The sequence below is a fragment of the Chiloscyllium plagiosum genome, unplaced genomic scaffold (assembly GCF_037043375.1).
Source record: "Chiloscyllium plagiosum isolate Xiang-an unplaced genomic scaffold, Cpla_swu_hap1 HiC_scaffold_10, whole genome shotgun sequence".
Classification (NCBI taxonomy): domain Eukaryota; kingdom Metazoa; phylum Chordata; class Chondrichthyes; order Orectolobiformes; family Hemiscylliidae; genus Chiloscyllium; species Chiloscyllium plagiosum.
In genome coordinates, this window is record NW_028270148.1 from 37,699,002 (window position 1) to 37,720,319 (window position 21,318).

At 40.8% G+C, this 21,318-nt stretch overlaps 1 protein-coding gene across 2 annotated transcripts in view; it reads right to left on the minus strand.

Annotated features, from left to right (window-relative positions):
• The window catches only part of LOC148148940 (uncharacterized), a 139,078-nt gene extending 135,094 nt beyond the window's left edge, over positions 1-3,984 (minus strand). For both annotated transcript variants that reach the window (XR_015758411.1, XM_087991277.1), the window contains exon 1: positions 3,778-3,984. Coding sequence is in view for 1 of the 2 variants with exons in the window: in XM_087991277.1 (XP_087847403.1) it covers positions 3,778-3,927 (150 nt within the window). In the remaining variant the exon portion in view is untranslated. The remainder of the gene's footprint in view (positions 1-3,777) is intronic.
• Between the last annotated feature and the right edge of the window lie 17,334 nt (positions 3,985-21,318).

A 21,318-nucleotide genomic window follows, 5' to 3' on the forward strand; every position in this document is an offset into this window, starting at 1 on the left:
AACCTTCAGCAGCAATTACATAGCAGATTCACTATCCTCTGGCTGAAGAAATTCCTCCTCATCTCAGTTCTAAAGGTTGAGCCTCCATTGAGAGATTGTGCTCTCATGTCCTAGTCTCTCCGACTGGTGGAAATGTCTTCTCCATGCCCACTCTATCCAGGCCTCTCAGTATTCTGGAAGGTTCAATCAGACCCCACCACATCCTTCAAAACTCCATCAAGCACAGACACAAAGACCTCAACCAGTCCTCATATGTCAAGCCTTAATCCCTGGAATCATTCTTGTAAGCCTCCTCTGGACCCCCTCAAAGGCCAGCACATCCTTCCTTACACCTGTGACCCAAAACGGATAGCAATATTCCAAATGCTGTTTGAACAGAGCCTTATACAGCCTCAGCAATATACCTTTGGTCTTGTATTCTAGCCTTCTCAAAACGAATGCTAACATTGCATTTGCCTTCCTAACGGCCAACTGAACATACATGTTAACCTTAAAAGAATACTGACCTAGGACACTCAAGTTCCTTTTTGTTTCAGATTTCTGAAGCCTTTCCCCATTTATAAAATAATTCATACCTCTATTCTTCCTACCAAAGTGCAGAACCTCACACTCTCCCACATTGTATTCCATCTGCCACTTCTTTCCCCACTCTGCAGAATTGTCCAGGTTCTTCTGCAGCTTTCCCCCACCCTCCAGTTTCCTCGGCACTATCCGCCGTTCACCTATTTTTGAATCATCTGCAAAGTTAGCAACAATGTTCCTTTTTCCAGATTGTTCATGTAGAACTTGAATAGTTGTGGTCCCAACATGAACCCCTGCATAACTCTGATTCATCAGCTGCCATCTTGAAAAAAGACCCATTAGCCCCATTCTCTGCCTTCTTCCCGTCAGCCAATCCTCAATCCATGCCATTACCTTGCCCCTAACACCATGGGCTCTTATTTTAATTAGCAGCCTCCTGTGTGGCACTTTGTCAAATACCGTCTGGGAATCCAAATAGATCACATCCAGTGGTTCTCTTTTGTCTAACTTGCTCATTGCCTCCACAAAAAAACTAACAGGTTGTCTGGCATGACCTCCCCTTGGCAAAGCCATGGTAGCTCAGCTCTATTTTACCATACACTTTCAAGTACTCTTCAATCTCACCCTTAATAATAGACTCTAAAATCTTACCAATGACCAAGGTCAAACTAACCAGCATAGAGTTTCCTGTCTTTCACCTCCTTCTCTGCTTAAACAGGAGAGTCACATTAGCCATTTTACAGTCCTCTGGGTTCCTCCCTGACTCTAGTAATTCCTGAAAGATCATTACCAATGCCTTTACAATCTCCTCAGCTATATGCTTCAGAACATCTGGTCTGGATGATTTACCCAAATTCAGACCTTTCAGCTTACCCAGCACCATTCCTGATCTACACTCATCTCTGCTCCTGATTCTCAAAGTTCTGGTATGCTACTTGTATTTTCCACCGTGAAGACTGATTCAAATTTGCTCTGCAATTTCTTTGTTCCCCATTACTACTTCTCCAGTCTCAGCTTTCAGTGATCCAATACCCACTCTTGTCTCTGTCTTACCTTTCATATGCCTATTGAGATTTTCTTTTCCATTACTAGTTGCTTAACCTCATATTTCATCTCCTCCGCTCTTATTGCTTTTTTTAAGTTATCCTCTACTGGTTTTTAAAGGCTTGCCAATCCTCTAGCCATTTCAGGGGATATTTAGAAATCAACCATAGTGAGGTTGGCTGGAGTGACAAATGGACATGAATGTGTAAAAGTGACACGTTTCCTTTCAAGTGCATTTTTAAGACATTTGTATAGTTTCCTGGTCACCATTACATTTATAGATTTTTATATGTGACCTCATAGAGGTTTATAAAATCATGAGGAACATGGATAGATAAATAGACAAGATCTTTTCCCTGGGGTGTGGGAATCCAGAAATAGAAGTCATAGGTTTAGGGTGAGAGGGGAAAGATTTAAAAGGGACCTAAGGGGTAACATTTTCTTGCAAAGGGTGGTGTGTGTATGGAATGAGCTGCCAGATGAAGTGGTGGATGCTGGTACAATTACAACATTTAAAAGGCATCTGGATGGGTATATGAATAGGAAGGGTTTAGAGGGATATGGACCAAGTGCTGGCGAATGGAACTAGATTAATTTAGGATAGCTGGTTGGCATGGACAAGTTGGACCGAAGAGTCTGTTTCTGTGCTGTACATCACTATGACTAACTAGTTGCCATGGTAGAATTTGAACCTAAGTCAGTAGATCATTTGACTCATATCTGGATGACTAGTTCAATGATATAACCACAATGTTACGTGCTCTTGTTTGAGGACATCAAGCCAGATCTGGCGCTGAACAACCAGGCTAATGACTGTTCCCTAATTAATTCAAGCCATTGACAAATGGATTTAAGACCGTGGTGGTGTCTACTGCTGGGGAACAGTGGAAGTGAGAAATTCCTCATGATAAAATGGAAACAAATGTGTTGGAAGTGAGTCATAGACATTTATTGATTAGATCAGTGAAGGTTATTAATATTACTGCACCTAAAAAGGACAAAATAGTTAGCATATGAGTTGAGAGAAACCTGAGTGACATTGTTGATTTTTTTTCCCCAAGGATAGAAGTTAACAAGAGAATAGTTTGATGTAGGCAATGTGACATTTCGGAAAAAGAAACTCAGGAAAATGAAGAAAATTCTTGTCTTCAGCAGTCAAAAAGTCTGAAGTGTGAGTATAAAGTCATTCATGGGCAGAGTTAATCAATGTGGAGAGTAAGAACAAAGCAAATGAACACTTAGTCCTGAGAACAAGTTTGGGGGTGTGTGTGTGTGGGGGGGGGGGGTGGATTGCAGCTGGACAGTAAAAATTTCCCTATCACCAACTATTTTCCAAACCATAATTAATTTAAATTAAAGAAATATAACTGAAAGATACCAATCTCTTCAAAATGTACCCTGGACCATAAATATCAGGGTGACCAACTGTTGTAGAGTAAAGTTGGGGTCAGCGGGGTGAGGGCGGGGTGTCAGTCCTTGAGGTCAAGCAGTGTTTCAGTCCTGTTTCTTGAGTCCATAGTAGACTAAAACTTCCATTTATCTTGATGAGTCAATATTATCACATCTCTGCTGGCTGACTCATTCACTTGCAGTCCCATTCCAATCAATTAAACTCACCCTGGAGACTTCTCCAGGCTGTGCTGGAAAAAAGCCAACCCTTTGGGGGGGGGGGGCCAGAGGACGATCAAAAGAAAGAACAATCCACTGAAATAGGAGACCCTTGGTTACCCTGATGCATATACATTTTATCTAGGTCAAACATAACCAAAAATACCATTAACAAATAACTGGAATATAGTGTGGCAATAAAAAATTTAATCAAGTTTTGTTTTTTTTTAAAGTAGTCCACTTATACTTTAGAACAGTCTTAATTCAAGGTCTCTCTGCTCCCCACCCCCATATTTCACATTTTCAACATTTAATTATTTTTAACGTCCTGTCACCTAATGATTCAGTATATATTATTTTTAAATCATTATGTTAGAACATGCTGTAGCACGCCTCCGTGTGTAGGTTGGGCTTAAACCCCGAGGTAGATACACTGCCTCAGTGCAATAAGAAGCCTGATGTCAACAACTATTTGCTACATCTCCAGTATTCCAAAGCACCTTCCAGGATTGCTCGAGATACATGTGATCTCAAACATTCTCATTCCAGCCCAGTTATCAAGGAAATTGGCATTATCTGACACTGTCCAGGTGAAATTCCTACCTGGGCACAAGACCGTTGACTGTCGCTCAGAAGGAATGTCCTGTGTCTCCTAATTTCCTTCCTGTCGCCTCCGGCACCGATGTTCCTTGGGGGAAGCGAGCAGAGATTTGGCTTCCCCACTTGTCTCCCTGATTCCACCGCCTGTGCCATCGGCGTATCCAACAACAGCAGTTGACTTCCCTCACTCCCAGCTTCTCGCTCACTGCACACTGTCTTTCTCAGATGCTTCACGCTGTTGAAGTCAGGGGGCAGGCAGAGCGTACGTGCGGTTTCGGAGTCAGGCGTTTTTTTTTGGTGGCTTGAATTCATGAGAGTACGTGAGGGAGTGCAGACTTTCCTGCCGCACGCATGCTTTAACAATTAACAGTCTTATAATGTATTCGCAACCACAAGTCTAAGTGGGTCTCTTTTTGTGTGTGGATGTGTTGGCGTGCGCCTACCGTTCGGAGTGTACACAGCTGTGGTCTTATTTGTGGAAACAAGTCCTGCTTTTAGCGCAGGAAGTAAAAAGGTTTGTTTTGTAAAATCGTGTTTGTAGAGATATTCTCAACACCTGGTCAAAAGATCTTCCAGGGAAGTAGCCATACATTTAATCAACCAGTTCAGATGTGTTATGACATACCTCTGGAACAAATGGGACTAGGGATATTACCATTGCAACTCAATAGCCCCAAGTGAAGCATAGACTAAATTAAATTGACAGCTGGAGGTGGAGATGGGTTTTATGTAAGTGCAGTTTTACTACATAAACAGTGCAAGGGTTTACTACCGCTGCATAATCTCACAGAGGTCTCAAAAAATTCAATTTGTTCAGACTCATCTTTGAGAATAGGTGAGATTTGAACCTGAAGTTGCTGGCCCAGAAGGGGTCTGACTACCACTGCACCACAAGAGCCTCTATCAAAGTACACAAATTTTATTTAACAAATTGCATATTCACAACCTATAGGTAGGGCTGCTGGCCCAAACCACTAGACCATTCTCCTAACCTTCCAAAAACACCGCATCTACCCGCAAACCAGCAAGTGGCCATGCAGTTATACTGCATCGCCTTCCCATTTCAGGCTGGAAGTGGATAGGGGGTTATAAGTGAAGTCCTGAAGTTAAAACACCCCAGGCATAAAGCTTGAGTCAACAAAAATGTGTTGTTGTCACCATGTATCCAAAACCCACTGATATCAAAACCAGCCCTGAAGTCTCTTACTTTAATTTGAATTTTAAATTTTAGTTTGTTTTGTTTTAATTCTATTTCTTCAACTAAAATTATTCAAAAAGCATTCAAAAGGATTTTAAAAGGCCACACAGGAAATTGATACTTAAAATCATGGGACCTGGCTAACATATAGGTATATCAGACAGAAAATGGAGTGTAGTTAACTACAGGATGACATAGTGTAATTTGCAGAGTTTGCAGGTCTACTGATAGTATAATATTCGTGGGAAAGTAGGTTGTGAGGATGATGCATAAAGGTTGTCAAGGATTGTAGACTGCTTAAGCGATTGTTCAAGAAGTTGCCAGAGGAGGTATAGTGTGGGCAGGTCTGAAACTCTCCAGTGGGAATATGGAAAAGCAGGAGATTTTTTTAAGTGAAAGACTGGTAAACAATGGAGATGAGTGAAATTTCAGTATCCTTCTATCAGGGAAAGTTAACATGATGGCAATGAATTAGGATGCCAAATGGTGTTTTAGACTTCATTGCAAAGAAGTTGCAATATAAGAGTCTTCCTGCACTTAGACCTTTGATACAACCACAGAGTATTGTTACAGCTTTGGTCTTATCATTTGCAAGGAATGATATATGCTCCTTAGAGGTGATTAAAACATTAGCAAATTTGATTTATAAGTTGAGAGGGTGGTTCTACTGCAGACAAATTTAGTAGGACAGTCCTATGTTCACTGTAGCTGAGCAGAATGAGAGAAAAACTGCTTAGAGGGTTGAACAGAGGAAATCCTGAGACTCTGATTCCCCTTTAGATTGAAAACCATAGTGACAGGGTATAGAGATGTCTACATATGACTGCAATGAGAAATTCACAGAGGAAGGTTGTGAATTGTTAGAATTCTCCATCCCAGAAGTTATCAGATAATTATATTCATAATCCAGGATGACAGATTTTTGGGGATAGATCAAGTAGTTTTGGTCACAGTTTGGGAAAGTGGAGTTGATATAAAGGCCTACAACATTATTAAATCATGGTATAATGTATTTGGCCAACTCCAATTTTTATCTTTTTAATAAAGAAACATCCCACCAAATTTATAAATCATCCAAAATCGAAGTATAAGCATTGCCCACCTTAGGCAGCTTCACCAATTTATGGTCTTATTTCCCTGATTATGACATTTGTTCTTGATGATTAGATTAGTGTCTAATTATTAGCCACTAAGCAGCCTTAAATCACAGATCCATATTCCTATGTGCCTTCCAGCTGCAATCAGTTCCTATTGCCAGGTAAAGAATATCTTTATGGGATGGCGCATGGTGGCTCAGTGGTTAGTACTACTGCCTCACAGCACCAGGGACCCAGGTTTGATTCCAGCCTCAGGCAACTGCCTATGTGAAATGTGCACATTCTCCCTGTGTATGTGTGGGTTTCCTCTGGACGCTCTGGTTTCCTCCCACAGTCCAAAGATGTGCCGGTCAGGTGAATTAGCCATACTAAATTGCCCATAGTGTTAGGTGCATTAGTCAGAGGGAAATGGGTCTGGGTGGGTTACTCTTCGGAGGGTCACTGCGGACTTGTTGAGCCAAAGGGCCTGTTTCCACACTGTAGGGAATCTAACCTAATCTGTAACAGTGTCCTCTGCCATCTGGGCTTTTTAAAAATGAAAGACTAAATTAGCTATTGTGTTCATTGAACTTCTTTATTTTATGCCTTTGTTTCCTCAAAACTTAACTGTTCCATCACACTCCTAGCTAGTCTTCCATATTTTACCCTCTGTATGCCTCAAGTTATCAAAAATTCTACTACACGTGTCCAAACTCTCACCAAGTCCTGTTTAACCATATCCGTTGCCTCTCAGTTAAGTAATGCCTTAATACTATTAGACCATAAGATGTAAGAGCAGATCTAGTCCATTTAGCCCATTTTGTTACCTGCTTTAGACTCTCCAAATGTCAGCACACCTTTAATCCTTGAGTATCCCAGAACATAACTGATGGCCATGCCTTCTGGGGTATAAGACCCGAATCTTCCCATACCTCTCCACCTTTCTATCTCCCTTTCATCCTTTAAGATGCCTCTGTAAAAGTTCCCCTTTACTGAGATTCTGGTCATCTGACCTAATTTCTTTTGTGGCCATGATGTCATATTTTATTTTATAGTGTTCCTGCTTCGTTGTTAGGGATGCTTCATCCTGTTAAAAGTGTAATATAAGTACAAGTTATTGTTGTTGGAATAGTGCTGCTGATTTACAGGTTCCTTGTGAATATGCACATAATTAAAATTAGTCAAGCAGTTCTACAAGATAGAAGAAAAGTACAATTTTACTTATGAAATCAGCAACTACAATAATATACACTTTATTTACAAAATTAATCCATCCATCTACTCATTGAGCACTATCACAGGAGATTCAAATTCTATCAATTCATATTAAAATCTTATACTGATACACACTTTCAAAGTATTCTTTTGCAAGCCATTGTTTACATTAAATTTCTAAACCTCATTTATAATAGAAAGCATCCCTATAAATTAATCATCTTGCAATAGTATACCAGTGTTCTGGAATTTTGCCCCCAAAATTGTCTAAATCAATGAAATTTATTTCCATTGATTTTTCTTCTTATTAATTGAAATATTTATATCCAAACTAGGGTTTAGCAGATTATTTAAAAAATGACCTACTTTCCAATTATGGAATAAGATATTTTAATTAATTTAATTTAATGTGTTTTAGTGTCAGAATTGAAGTTTTTATGTTTATGTGATGAATGGAAGTGATCTTATTTTTGTCTAAAGCTGACTCTAGAAAGTGACTGCAGATGGCTTCATCTGAGCCGATGCAAAATATCCAATCTTCTTCAACGTCTGGCAATTGTTGTTCAACTTCTTGGAACAACTTCTACTCAGCTGTTATTTACAACCATTTGAAGACAAAGAGGACAAACTTGAAAAAAAATTCATTCAGTTTAAATTTATAAATAAGACTTTTCTAAGTAGAGATGGTGTATGCGTTGTTTTTTTAAAAAAAGTCTAAAATAAATGTGTAAGAATGGAAGATAAAAGAATAAACAGGAAGATAAACAAATGTGTCACGTCATTTGTAAAGGAAGTCCCATGGTGCATTGTGTAGCACTTTGGCTTTTAGAGTTCGGAGTTCAACTCTCACTCCAGGACTTAATCGTCAAGAAACGTGCATTCGTAACTAGGCCAAACAAGGTGATGTGTACCAAATTATAAATCCATTCAATGCATAACAAAGCCAGGCGATGAGGACAGGAGGATTTGCTGGTGTGATTTGGGACCAGTCTCCTTGCTGGAGCTCGGGTGGAGATTCTGGAGTTGTGGGTTGGACCTGCTTTGGGATATGGAACAGAAAAGGCTATTGAGATATGAAAAGTCAGTTTTAAGATTGCCTGCTTTGGAAACCAAGAGTGTGGACAATTAAAAATGAACATGTAACAGCTTGTAAATCAATCCTTTTGCAACATTTCTGATTTTAATCCACAAGTGAATAAGTAGTTAGAAATATACATTTCCTTCCAATTGTATCAGAGATATGTAAAGTTACGTATCTAGGCTACAAGCAAATGTCAAATGTATTGTTTACAGAAATCCTTTTGAAAGTCACATACGATTGCTTGCATGTTGCTTTGTGCCCTTCATTTTGCTTACTGCTATCAGACATCACACATCCACTGATGAGCTAAACTGCACCTTCAAGTCTCAATTGTCTTCCACTGTTTTAGAAAACACCTTCATCTTGATAAAAAGACTTCTCTTGTAGGCAAAGTCAAGTTTTCTATAGAAAGGTCCAGATCTAGGGACACCATCATAATTCTGTAAAAATCGCAGTCATTCTGCATTGTGACTAAAACTCTAAACCATTTTCCATGGTAATCGTGTTCAGGATTGCTCCCAAATGCAGCTGAATTGCATTTAACTCTCCCTATTGCAGCTAATTGCCAAATAAATATCTCCAATTGGTATGTCTTGCTGTACGGATTTAACTTTAAAATTGGTAGTGGTTAAAAATTAGATTGGTGAATACATATGAAGTAATGATGACTCATTTATAGTTTCAATAGAATATTGAGCAAAGTTGCACAAGTTAATACCCAAAGGACCAGTAAAAATTGCAGAATATCAGTTCATCAAGATAGAAATTAACTTATTCAGAAATTCTGAAAAATGACTTTTTACATCATCTCTGACTCACAATGAGCAATGCCTTACAAGATGTACTATTAAAAATCTTTTATACAATAAACACTGTTACACATATATCCATTACACTATGTTCAAAACAATATAGCAGAAAATGAATTAAATGCAGGGGAGTAAGCTAGAGAACTACTAGTGAGACAAAAATTGGATTTGTTTGAAACAGCCAATGGTATCTCAGACAAGCACGCCAACATAAATAATAAGGTAATTTACCAAAATTGCTCAAAACAGTATTGACACCAATTTAATTATTTTTCACTATTCTTGTGAATAATGGCCAAAAGAAAGTCTCTGGAGACAAATGATCCTGCTCATCTACCATAATTTCAGTATTTCCTATTATCTGTATAGATGTGAATAATCCCAAAGAAATTTTTGGCCTCAGGGAATTTACTTGAAATATACAAGCACCAATACATTGATTAGCATTGTTGCACTGTCCACTAGTCTGAGTGGCTGCAAATGGTAGGTGGTGAAAGAAATTCAGTTAGGTCCGAAGAAAGGAATGGAATATAAACACAGCCTTTCCTGGAGTTTGTTAATTTATCAAATTTGAATGCATTTTCAACTACTACAATAAGGACACCAGACCCTTGTCTAATTTGATGGGCTCATTTTTACTAATTTAGATTACACCTGTTTTATATGAATACACAATATGATAGGACAAAGGAAGAAAATATGAATGATTATTCTGGCAGGTGATATTGTCCTACCTAGACATTATTCTAGTTCCTTTCTAACATCACCTGGAAACCAGGCATATGCAAGATGTGCTTAACTCTGAAGAAATTCCCAATTTTAGGTCCATGTTCTCTAACATACTAAAAATATTAAAAATTGCACATTTCACAATATTGTTATTAAACTTACTCATAAAAGTGTCCAATGTGTTTTTGAGGAGACTTACTCAATGTGATAAGTCTTCCAAAAGTCTAGGTGTAAATCTTGAATAATGTCTATCAAACAAAAGCCTATAATGAAAGGACCATCTGATCTTGTGCAAAGCCTCCCTCCAAGCAGCAGTTAGGTTTTTCTGTGCACTTGATTGGCTGATTCACTATTGGAAGTATACAGTCACTCCTGATACTGAAGGAATTCTGCGTTTCTTTAAGTTTTTCAAAATTATTTTAACAATGTAACAATATAACCTTTTCTCAAACTTTTAAAATTTGTCAATTGTCACATTTTCAGCTCACAAATGTCAAATTTTGGCCAGTTGGACAGAGTGTGAAAAGTCAGGGAACAGCTTTGTGACTGGCAAAAATATCCAGAAGATTGTTATATTTGGCTAATAGCAAATGCTGTCAACTTTGACTATATTGAGCAGGATCTGTCTACTGGCCACACTAGGGTTTTAAATGGGTACCATTTCTTTTCCTCATAAGGCTGCAGAATTGTATTAAGGTATACACACATGACGTCTATGTGTGACATATGTGTTCCAGACCTCTTGATAATGGGTTATGGATTCTTTGGGAAGGACAACTGGACATGGAAGTTTCATACTTTAGTAACGTCTCTTCAGCACCAAAAGCCCTCCTTACTGTGCCAATTAATGAAGTGCAAAGGTTCAGGCCTGTGTTGTGAAGTATAAATGGTAGCAAAAGGACTTTGTTAGGCAAGTCCTGGAACAGTGATGGGTTCTGTCAGAGCATCTCAGGAATTCCTGCACTTGCTTTGTTAGATTGTTCACAAGTTTGTGCTTCACATTACAATTGTGCAGCATTAACATTTGATAATACTATTTTTTAGGAACTATGTTGATTTGAAGTATTATTTTACTATTTGGTCTCAGTTATCTTTTTAAACAGTTTAGTTTGAGTTTCTGTGAGTGAGACAATTAATTTAAGGAAGTTACTTGTGAAGAACTGATCTTGCTGGTTTAATTGACCTGAAGGTAGCAAAGAGATTGGGTTTAAGTACTTGGATCTGTTGTAAATTGCACTTGGTATAATTAGTACTTATTTGTCGGTTTTAAAGTAATAAGTTTGAACTTAATGGCTTGAACTGAGCATGGCATAGATCATTAAACAAGAATTATTTATTTTGAGAAGGATTGACTTTGAATCTACAGAATCCCTACAGTGTGGAAACAGGCCATTTAGTCCAACAAATCCACACTGACCCTCCAAACAGCATCCCACCCAGACCCATCCCTCTACTCTATCCCTGTAACCCTGCATTTCCTATGGCTAACACACCTAACCTCCACTTCCCTGAACACCATGGGTAATTTAGCATGGCCAATCCACCAAACTTGCGCGTCTTTAGACTGTGGGAGAAAACTGGAGCACTCAAAGGAAACCCACACAGACATGGGAAAACATGCAAACTCCACAGAATTGCCTGAGGGTGGAATCAAACCTGGGTCCCTGGTGCTGTGAGGCAACAGTGCTAACCACTGAGCCACCATGCTGACTTAAAATTGCAGAGGTATGTCATGTATGCAAAAATAAATTCAACCTGGCCGATAATTATTGCCTCATTAGTCAATTCCCCATCATCACTAAAGTGAAGGAAGGTGTAAAATAACCAAAAATGTAAACAAAACATTTATATTTTTAAAGGACATCTCAGTATTCTACTTGAAATGTTTGTTTTCAATTGCTTTACCATTTCTGGGAATGCGAGGTGAATGGTTTGTGATAGTTGGTATTACTGATACAACGTAATATCATTTCTACAACTTATCTGTATCTAAAAGGATTGCTAATTAATTTACACAATAAAATGTTAGTTCCTGGACTCATGGAATAACAGTCAAGCATTTGTTTTGCTGACAATACTCAAGTTACAGAGGTGGGTGACAGCAGATGACCCTCATCTTACTTCAATGGTAAGGTTAATGCAAACCATTTCCTAACAAGGAATAGGAAGCTTTCAGAATTCAGAATAAGATTTGGAAACTGAACATCTTAACTGGCACTGTTTAACAACTAATCATTCTTAGAATGGCAAGCTGTTACTAGTTGGGTACCACAGGGTTAGCACTAGGTCCCCGACTGTTCACAATCAATATAAATAATTTGGATGTGGGAACAATTGTAATATTTTCAAATTTGCTGACACCACTAAAATGGTTGGGCACAAGAGCTGTGAAGAGGGTACAAGAGTCAACAAAGTACACTTGGACAGACCAAGTTAATGAGCTACAACATGGTAACTAGAATACAATGTAAATAAATGTGAAGTTATTCACTTCTATAGAAAATAAACAACAAAAATGCAGAATATTTTATCAATGGTAAGAGTTTTGGAACTGCAGGTATTGAATTGAACTGAACTGAATTTATTGTCACATGTACGGAGGCACAGTGAAAAGCTTTGTCTTGCGAGCAATACAGGCTGATCACATAATTAAGTTGCATAGATAAGTAAATAATAGGTAAACAGCAGCAAAAACAAAAACACAGGTACAGGCAAATGTTAGGAGTTTGTGAGTCCATTCAGTATTCTAACAACAGTCGGGTAGAAACTGTTTCGAAACTGGTTAGTAAGTGTATTCAGGCTTCTGCCTCTTCTCTCTAATGGGAGAGATTGTAGAAAAACATTGCCAGGGTGGGATGGATCTTTCAGAAGGGATCAAAGGGATCTGGGTATCCTTGTTCTTGAGTCATTAGAAGCTCGCATGTGCAGGGGGCGATTGGAAGGCCAGTATATTGATATTCATTTCAAGGAGATTGGAATGCAGGATTAAGGATATCTTGCTGCAGTTGTATAGTCCCTTGTGGGACCTCACCTGGAGTATAGTATCCAGTTTTAGTCTCTTTCTGCATGGAGGATATACTTGCCATAGAAGGAATTCAGTGGAGGGTCACCAAATTAATCCGTGTGATGACATGTGAGGAGTGACTGCAAAAGCTGGCTCTGTATTTTGTACTTTTTCAACGAACGAGAGGTGATCTCATTGAAACTTTTAAAATCTTACAGAGTGTGACAGGTTGAATATAGGAATATAGAATATATATCCCTCCCTGGTGATTCTGGAATGGGGAGAAATAGTCTCAGACCATCTAAGACAGAAATCACTAAATGTTTTGAAGATTACTGGTATTAAGAGATATGGAGATAGTGTGGAATGGTGACATTGAGATGATAGCTTTGATCAAGAATGGTAAGTTTGGTTGACTGAATGACCTACTTCCATTCCTATGTTTATGTTTTCTTCTGATATGACATTGGAGACAGAAGAAGAAAGGCCTGTGTTGGTAACGTTAAAGGTATCCTGAGCCTTGAGGGATAAGAAGCTTCCATGCTGTCTTCACTAATTGTTTATTAAATATTTATAAAATCTTGTTTCTTTGATTTTACTTAGTTCATAAATTCTCCTGGTTCATATCTTGTTAGATCAAGCACAACTGAAAGTTCCATTGTCATCTATTGAGAATTTGGAACTTTGGAATTTTTAAGTAAGAGGATTTTATGCCATAAAATTTGGGGGCGGCACGGTGGCTCAGTGGTTAGCAACGCTGCCTCCCACCAGCAGGGTCCCAGGTTCGATCTCAGCCTTGGGTCACTGTCTGTGTGGAGTTTGCTCATTCTCCCTGTGTGTGCGTAGGTTTCCTCCGGGTGCTCTGGTTTCTTCCCACAGTCCAAAGGTGTGCAGGTTAGGTGAATTGCCCATAGTGTTAGGTGCATACGTTAGAGGGAAAATGGGTCAGGATGGGTTACTCCTCGGAGGATTGGTGTGGACTGGTTGGGCCGAAGGGCCTGTTTCCATACTGTAGGGAATCTAATCAAAACCCTGAAAACGTACAAGCAGATTTGCAATGTACAAAGGTACATGCATCCTTCACCACTTTATCTACTGCAAAATCAAAATCAAAAGCAATAGAAACAGTTCACATGCAAGAAAGCAATAGGAAAGTTTCTTTGCAAAAAGTCATGAATTTTGAAAGCTTGTTCAGGTGTTTGCTGTTCTGAACAAATTGTGCAATGATAAAACAAATTCAGAAATTCACTGCATTGCTAAAGTGGCAGATTTGCTGCAATATAAATGAGATATTGAAGAAAAACATGCTGACATTTAAGCAGCTGTTGTATGTTCACATCACCTCATGGGTGTGAATAAAAGCTGAAGGAAAACATATGTTGGTGTGACAGTTTGGCTGGAAATGACAACCAAAAAAATTATGTCTGAGATAAGCTCGCTGGCTAGATACCTGCAGACAATAATAACTCTTTGACTTGTTGCCTGGAAATTATTTAAGAACCAAGTTCACCACCTTGACCTCAAAATCTCACAAATGAAATTTTCAGTTCAAAATTCTTAAGTGTGTATCTAGAGCAGAAATGTGTGTCCACATAACAATGAATATGCTTGTATTAGGCAAATTTCTGAACATAACAAATTAATATCCATGGCCATTTATCCAGCATAGTCTGCTCATATACAAGCAGAATTAATTGGGAGACAACCACGTAAAATGCCATTTGAAGGAGTGTCAAAGTAAAGGACAAAAAAGTTATTATCTGTGTTCGTCACACTAACTCTATTTGGCTGCTCTATTTATTTTCAAATATATTTTAAACCCATAATATGGGCCAACTTGCACTCCTTTTTGACCTTTTGTGAGGATTCAGGTTGTAAGGCATACAAAAATCCTTCTGGAAATAAAAACTGTTAACTTCTGTTCTGCCAGGTATCCTGTCTGCCATGTGGTGTATCTTTAAAAAATAAATTCTCATGGTGGGGGTGTTCAGTACTCACAAATAAATATTTACTGCCTGTTCTTCAGTTCTGAAGAAGACCTATACAGGACTCGAACCATTCACTTTATTTCTCTCTCCACAGATTCTGCCAGGCCTGCTGAGTTGCTCCAGTGTTTTCTGTTTTATTTCAGATCTGCAAGGATCTGTTTTAGACTGCATGGATCTGTTTTAGACTGCATGGATCTGTTTTAGACTGCATGGATCTGTTTTAGACTGCATGGATCTGTTTTGGGGCCACTGCTGTTTGTCATTTTTATAAATGACCTAGATGAGGATGTAGAAGGATGGGTTAGTTAATTTGCGGATGACACTAAGGTCGGTGGAGTTGTGGATAGTGCTGAAGGATGTTGCAGGTTACAGAGAGACAGCTAGAACATCGAACATAGAACATTACAGCGCAGTACAGGCCCTTTGGCCCTCGATGTTGCGCTGACTGTGAAACCAATCTGAAGCCCATCTAACCTACACTATTCCATTCTCATCCATATGCCTATCCAATGACCATTTAAATGCCCTTTAAAGTCGGTGAGTCTACTACAGTTGCAGGCAGTGCGTTCCACGCCCCCGACTACTCTCTGAGTAAAGAAACTAGCTCTGACATCTGTCTATATCTATCACCCCTCAATTTAAAGCTAAGTCCCCTCATGCTAGCCATCGCCATCTGAAGCAAAAGGCTTTATCTATCCAACCTACCTAACCTTCTAATTATCTTATATGTCTCAATTATGTCACCTCTCAGCCTTCTTCTCTCTAACAAAACAGCCTAAGTCCCTCAGCCTTTCCTCATAAGACCTTCCCTCCATACCAGGCAACATCCCAGTAGATCTCCTCTGAACCCTTTCCAAAGCTTTCACATCCTTCCTATAATGTGGTGACCAAAACTGTATGCAGTACTCCAAATGCGGCCACACCAGAGTTTTGTACAACTGGAGCATGATCTCATGGTTCTGAAACTCAATCCCACTACCAATAAACGCTAACACACCATATGCCTTCTTAACAACCCTATCAACCTGGGTGGCAACTTTCAAGGATCTATGTACATGGACACTGAGACCTCACTGCTCATCCAAGCTACCAAGAATCTTACCATTAGCCCAGTACTCTGCACTCCTGTTACTCCTTCCAAAGTGAATCACCTCAATTTTTTTTTAAAGATTAGATTCCCTACAGTATGAAAACAGGCTCTTCGGCCCAACAAGTCCACTCCGACCCTCCGAAGAGTAACCCACCCAGACCCTATATTGACCCCTGACTAATGCCCCTAACACTATGTGCAATTTAGCATGGCCAGTTCACCTAACCTGCACATCTTTGGATTGTGGGAGGAAACCGGAGCACCCGGAGGAAATCTACGCTGAAGTGCTAACCACTTCAGCATTAAATGGCATTAAATTCCATTTGCCATCTCTCAGCCCAGCTCTGCAGCTTATATACTGTCTCTCTGTAACCTACAACATCCTTCGTCACTATCTACAACTCTACCGACCTCAGTGTCATCTGAAAATTTACTAACCCATCCTTCTATGTCCTCATCCAGGTCATTTACAACAATGACAAACAATAGTGAACACAAAACAGATCCTTGTGGTACATCACCAGTAACTGAACTCCAGGATGAATATTTCCCATCAACCACCACCCTCTGTCTTCTTTCAGCTAGCCAATTTCTGATCCAAACCGTTAAATTACCCTCAATCCCATGCCTCCATGGGGAACCTTATCAAACGCCTTACTGAAATCCATATACACCACATCAACTGCTTTACCCTCATCCACCTGTTTGGTCACCTTCTGAAAGAACTCAATAAGGTTTGTGAAGCACGACCTACTCTTTGCAAAACTGTGTTGACTATCCCTAATCAAATTATTCCTTTCTAGATGATTATATATCCTATCTCTTATAACACTTTACCCACAACTGAAGTTATGCTCACTGGTCTATAATTTCCAGGGTTGTCTCTACTCCCCTTCTTGAACAAGGGAACAACATTTGCTATCCTCCAGTCTTCTGGCACTATTCTTGGAGACAATGACGACATAAAGATCAAAGCCAAAGGCTCTGCAATCTTCTCCCTGGCTTCCAGAGAATCCTCGGATAAATTCCATCCAGCCCAGGGAATTTATCTATTTTTCCACTTTCCAGAATTACTAACATGTTCTCTTTATGCACCTCAAGCCCATCTAGTCTAGTAGCCTGTATCTCAATATCCTCCTCAACCACATTGTCTTTTTTTAGTGTGAATACTGACAAAAAGTATTCATTTAGCACTTCCCCTCTCTCCTTTGACTCTAGGCACAATTTCCCACTACATAGAACATAGAACATAGAACAGTACAGCACAGAACAGGCCCTTCAGCCCACGATGTTGTGCCGACCACTGATTCTCATGTATGTACCCTCAAATTTCTGTGACCATATGCATGTCCAGTAGTCTCTTAAATGTCCCCAATGACCTTGCTTCCACAACTGTTGCTAGCAACGTATTCCATGCTCGCACAACTCTCTGTGTAAAGAACCCACCTCTAACATCCCCTTTATACTTTCCTCCAACCAGCTTAAAACTATGACCCCTCGTGTTAGCCATTTCTGCCCTGGGAAATAGTCTCTGGCTATCAACTATATCTATGCCTCACATTATCTTGTATACCTCAATTACGTCCCCTCTCCTCCTCCTTTTCTTCAATGAAAAAAGTCCGAGATCAGTCAACTTCTCTTCATAAGCTAAGCCCTCCAGTCCAGGCAGCATCCTGGTAAACCTCCTCTGAACCCTCTACAAAGCATCCACATGTTTCCTATAATAGGGCGACCAGAACTGGACGCAGTATTCCAAGTGCGGTCTAACCAAAGTTTTATAGAGCTGCAACAAGATCTCATGACTGTTAAACTCAATCCCCCTGTTAATGAAAGCCAAAACACAATATGCTTTCTTAACAACCCTGTCCACCTGGGTGGCCATTTTAAGGGATCTATGTTTCTGCACACCAAGATACCTCTGTTCCTCCACACTGCTAAGAATTCTATGCTTAATCCTGTACTCAGCTTTCAAATTCGACCTTCCAAAATGCATCACCTCGCATTTATCCAGGTTGAACTCCATCTGCCACCTCTCAGCCCATCTCTGCATCCTGTCAATGTCCCGCTGCAGCCTACAACAGCCCTCTATACTGTCAACAACACCTCCAACCTTTGTGTCGTCTACAAACTTGCTGACCCATCCTTCAATCCCCTCATCCAAGTTATTAATAAAAATTACAAACAGTAGAGGCCCAAGGACAGAGCCCTGTGGAACACCACTCACCACAGACTTCCAGGCAGAATATTTTCCTTCTACTACCACTTGCTGTCTTCTGTTGGCCAGTCAATTCTGTATCCATACAGCTAAGTTCCCCTGTATCCCATTCCTCCTGACCTTCTGAATGAGCCTACCATGGGGAACCTTATCAAATGCCTTGCTGAAGTCCATATACACCACATCCACAGCTCGACCCTCATCAACTTTTCTAGTCACATCCTCAAAGAACTCGATAAGGTTTGTGAAGCATGACCTGCCCCTCACAAAGCCGTGTTGACTGCATTTAATCAAGCCATGCTCTTCCAGATGGTCATAAATTCTATCTCTCAGAATTCTTTCTAACACCTTGCAGACGACAGACATGAGAGTTACTGGTCTGTAATTGCCGGGGATTTCCCTATTTCCTTTCTTGAAGAGAGGAATTACATTTGCCTCCCTCCAGTCCTTAGGTACGACTCCAGTGGAGAGTGAGGATGCAAAGATCTTCGCAAGCAATTGCATTTCTCGTTTCCCAAAGCAGCCGAGAACAAATCAGGTCCGGGCCTGGCGACTTGTCAATCTTAATGTTTGACAAAATTTTCAGCACATCAGCTTCCTCTATCTCTATCCATTCCAGCATGCACACCTGCTCTTCAAAGGTTTCATTCACTACAAAGTTCGTTTCTTTCATAAAGACCAAAGCAAAAAATTCGTTTAGGGTTCCCCCTACCTCCTCAGACTCCACACACAAGTTCCCTATGCTATCCCTGATCGGCCCTACTCTTTCTTTGACCATTCTCTTATTCCTCATTTAAGTGTAAAATGCCTTTGTGTTCTCCCTAATCCGTTCTGCCAAGCCTTTCTTGTGCCCCCTCCTGGCTCTCCTCAGACCATTTTAGAGCTCCTTCCTTGCCTGCCTGTAAACCTCTAGAGCTGAGCTTGACCCTAGCTTCCTCCACCTTATGTAAACTACCTTTTTCCTTTTGATGAGAAGCTCCACTGCTCTCGTCATCCAAGGTTCCTTTATCTTACCACTGTTTGCCTGTCTCAGAAGGACATATTTATTCATCACTTGCAACAACTGTTCCTTAAACAGTCTCCACATGTCTATAGTGCCTTTACCATGGAACAATTGCTCCCAATCCATGCTTCCTAACTCATGTCTAATCGCATCATAGTTTCCTCCTCCCCAATTAAATATCCTCCCATTTTGCATAATCCTCTCCTTCTCCATAGCTATGTAGAATGTGAGGCAGTTGTGGTCACTATCACCAAAATGCTCTCCCACCACAAGATCTGATACCTGCCCCAGCTCGTTTCTGAGCACCAAGTCTAGAATGGCCTCTCCCCTCGTCGGCCTGTCAATGTACTGAGTTGTTCGTACTGAGTTAGGAAACCCTCCTGAACACACCTTACAAAAATAGCTCCATTCAGATCTTCTGCTCAAAGGAGGTTCCAATCAATATTGGGAAAGTACTACTATGCTTGATTGGCCCTATTCTTACTCTAGTCATTCTTTTATTCCTCATATACCTATAGAAAGCCTTTGAGTTTTCCTTGATCCTACTCGCCAATGACTTCTCATGTCCCCTCCTGGCTCTTCTTAGTTCCCTCTTTAGGTCTTCCCAGTCGAGCTTGTAACTCTCAAGTGCCCTAACTGAGCCTTCACATCTCATCGTAACTTAAGCCTTCGTCTTCCTCTTGACAAGAGATTCAACTTCCTTAGTAAACCACGGCTCCCTCGCTCGACAACTTCCTCCCTGCCTGACCGGTACACACTTATCAAGCAACAATCCAGATGGCCTCCTTCTTCAAAGACCGCAATTTCCCCTCAGACGTGGTTGACGATGCTCTCCACCGCATCTCCTCCACTTCCCGCTACTCCGCCCTTGAACCCCGCCCCTCCAATCGCCACCAGGAGAGAACCCCACTGGTCCTCACCTGCCACCCCACCAACCTCCAGACACATCGTATCATCCTTCGTCACTTCCGCCACCTCCAAACAGACCCCTCCACCAAGGATATATTTCCCTCCCCTCCCCTATCAGCATTCCGGAAAGACCACTCCCCCGCGACTCCCTCATCAGATCCACACCCCCCACCAACCCAACATCCACTCCCAGCACCTTCCCCTGCAACCGCAAGAAAGGCAAAACTTGCGCCCACACCTCCCCCCTCACTTTCCTCTAAGGCCCCAAGGGATCCTTCCATATCCGTCACAAATTCACCTGCACCTTCACACACATCATTTACTGCATCCGCTGCAACCAATGTGGCCTCCTCTACATTGGGGAGACAGGCCGCCTACTTGTGGAATGTTTCAGAGAACACCTCTGGGACACCCTCACCAACCAACCCAACCACCCCATGGCTGAACACTTTAACTCCCCCTCCCACTCCACCAAGGACATGCAGGTCCTTGGCCTCCTCCATCGCCAGACCATGGCAACAAGACGCCTGGAGGAAGAGCGCCTCATCTTCCGCCTAGGAATCCTCCAACCACAAGGGATGAATGAAGATTTCTCCAGCTTCCTCATTTCCCCTCCCCCCACCTTATCTCAGTCCCAACTCTCGGACTCAGCACCGCCTTGTTGACCTGCAATCTTCTTCCCGACCTCTCCGCCCCCACCCCCTCTCCGGCCTATCACCCTCACCTTAACCTCCTTCCACCTATCGCATTCCCAACACCTCTCTCCCAAGTCCCTCCTCCCTACCTTTTATCTTAGCCTGCTTGGCACACTCTCCTCATTCCTGAAGAAGGGTTTATGCCTGAAACATTGATTCTCCTGCTCCTGCCTGACTTGCTGCGCTTTTCCAGCAACACATTTTTCAACTCTGATCTCCAGCATCTGCAGTCCTCACTTTCTCACACTTATCAAGGACCTGCAGTAACTGTTCCTTGGAATAAGCTCCACAATTCAACTGTGCCCATCCCCTGCAGTTTCCTTCCTTATCCTAAATTTTAATTAATCACCTTGTAATTGCCTTTCCCCCAGCTATAATTTTTGCCCTGCGGTATATACCTATTCATTTCCACCTCTAAAGTCAACATAACTGAATTGTGGTCACTGTCACCAAAGTGCTCACCTACCTCCAAATCTAACACCTGGCCTGGTTCATTACCCAGTATCAAATCTCATGAGGCCTCGCTCCTTGT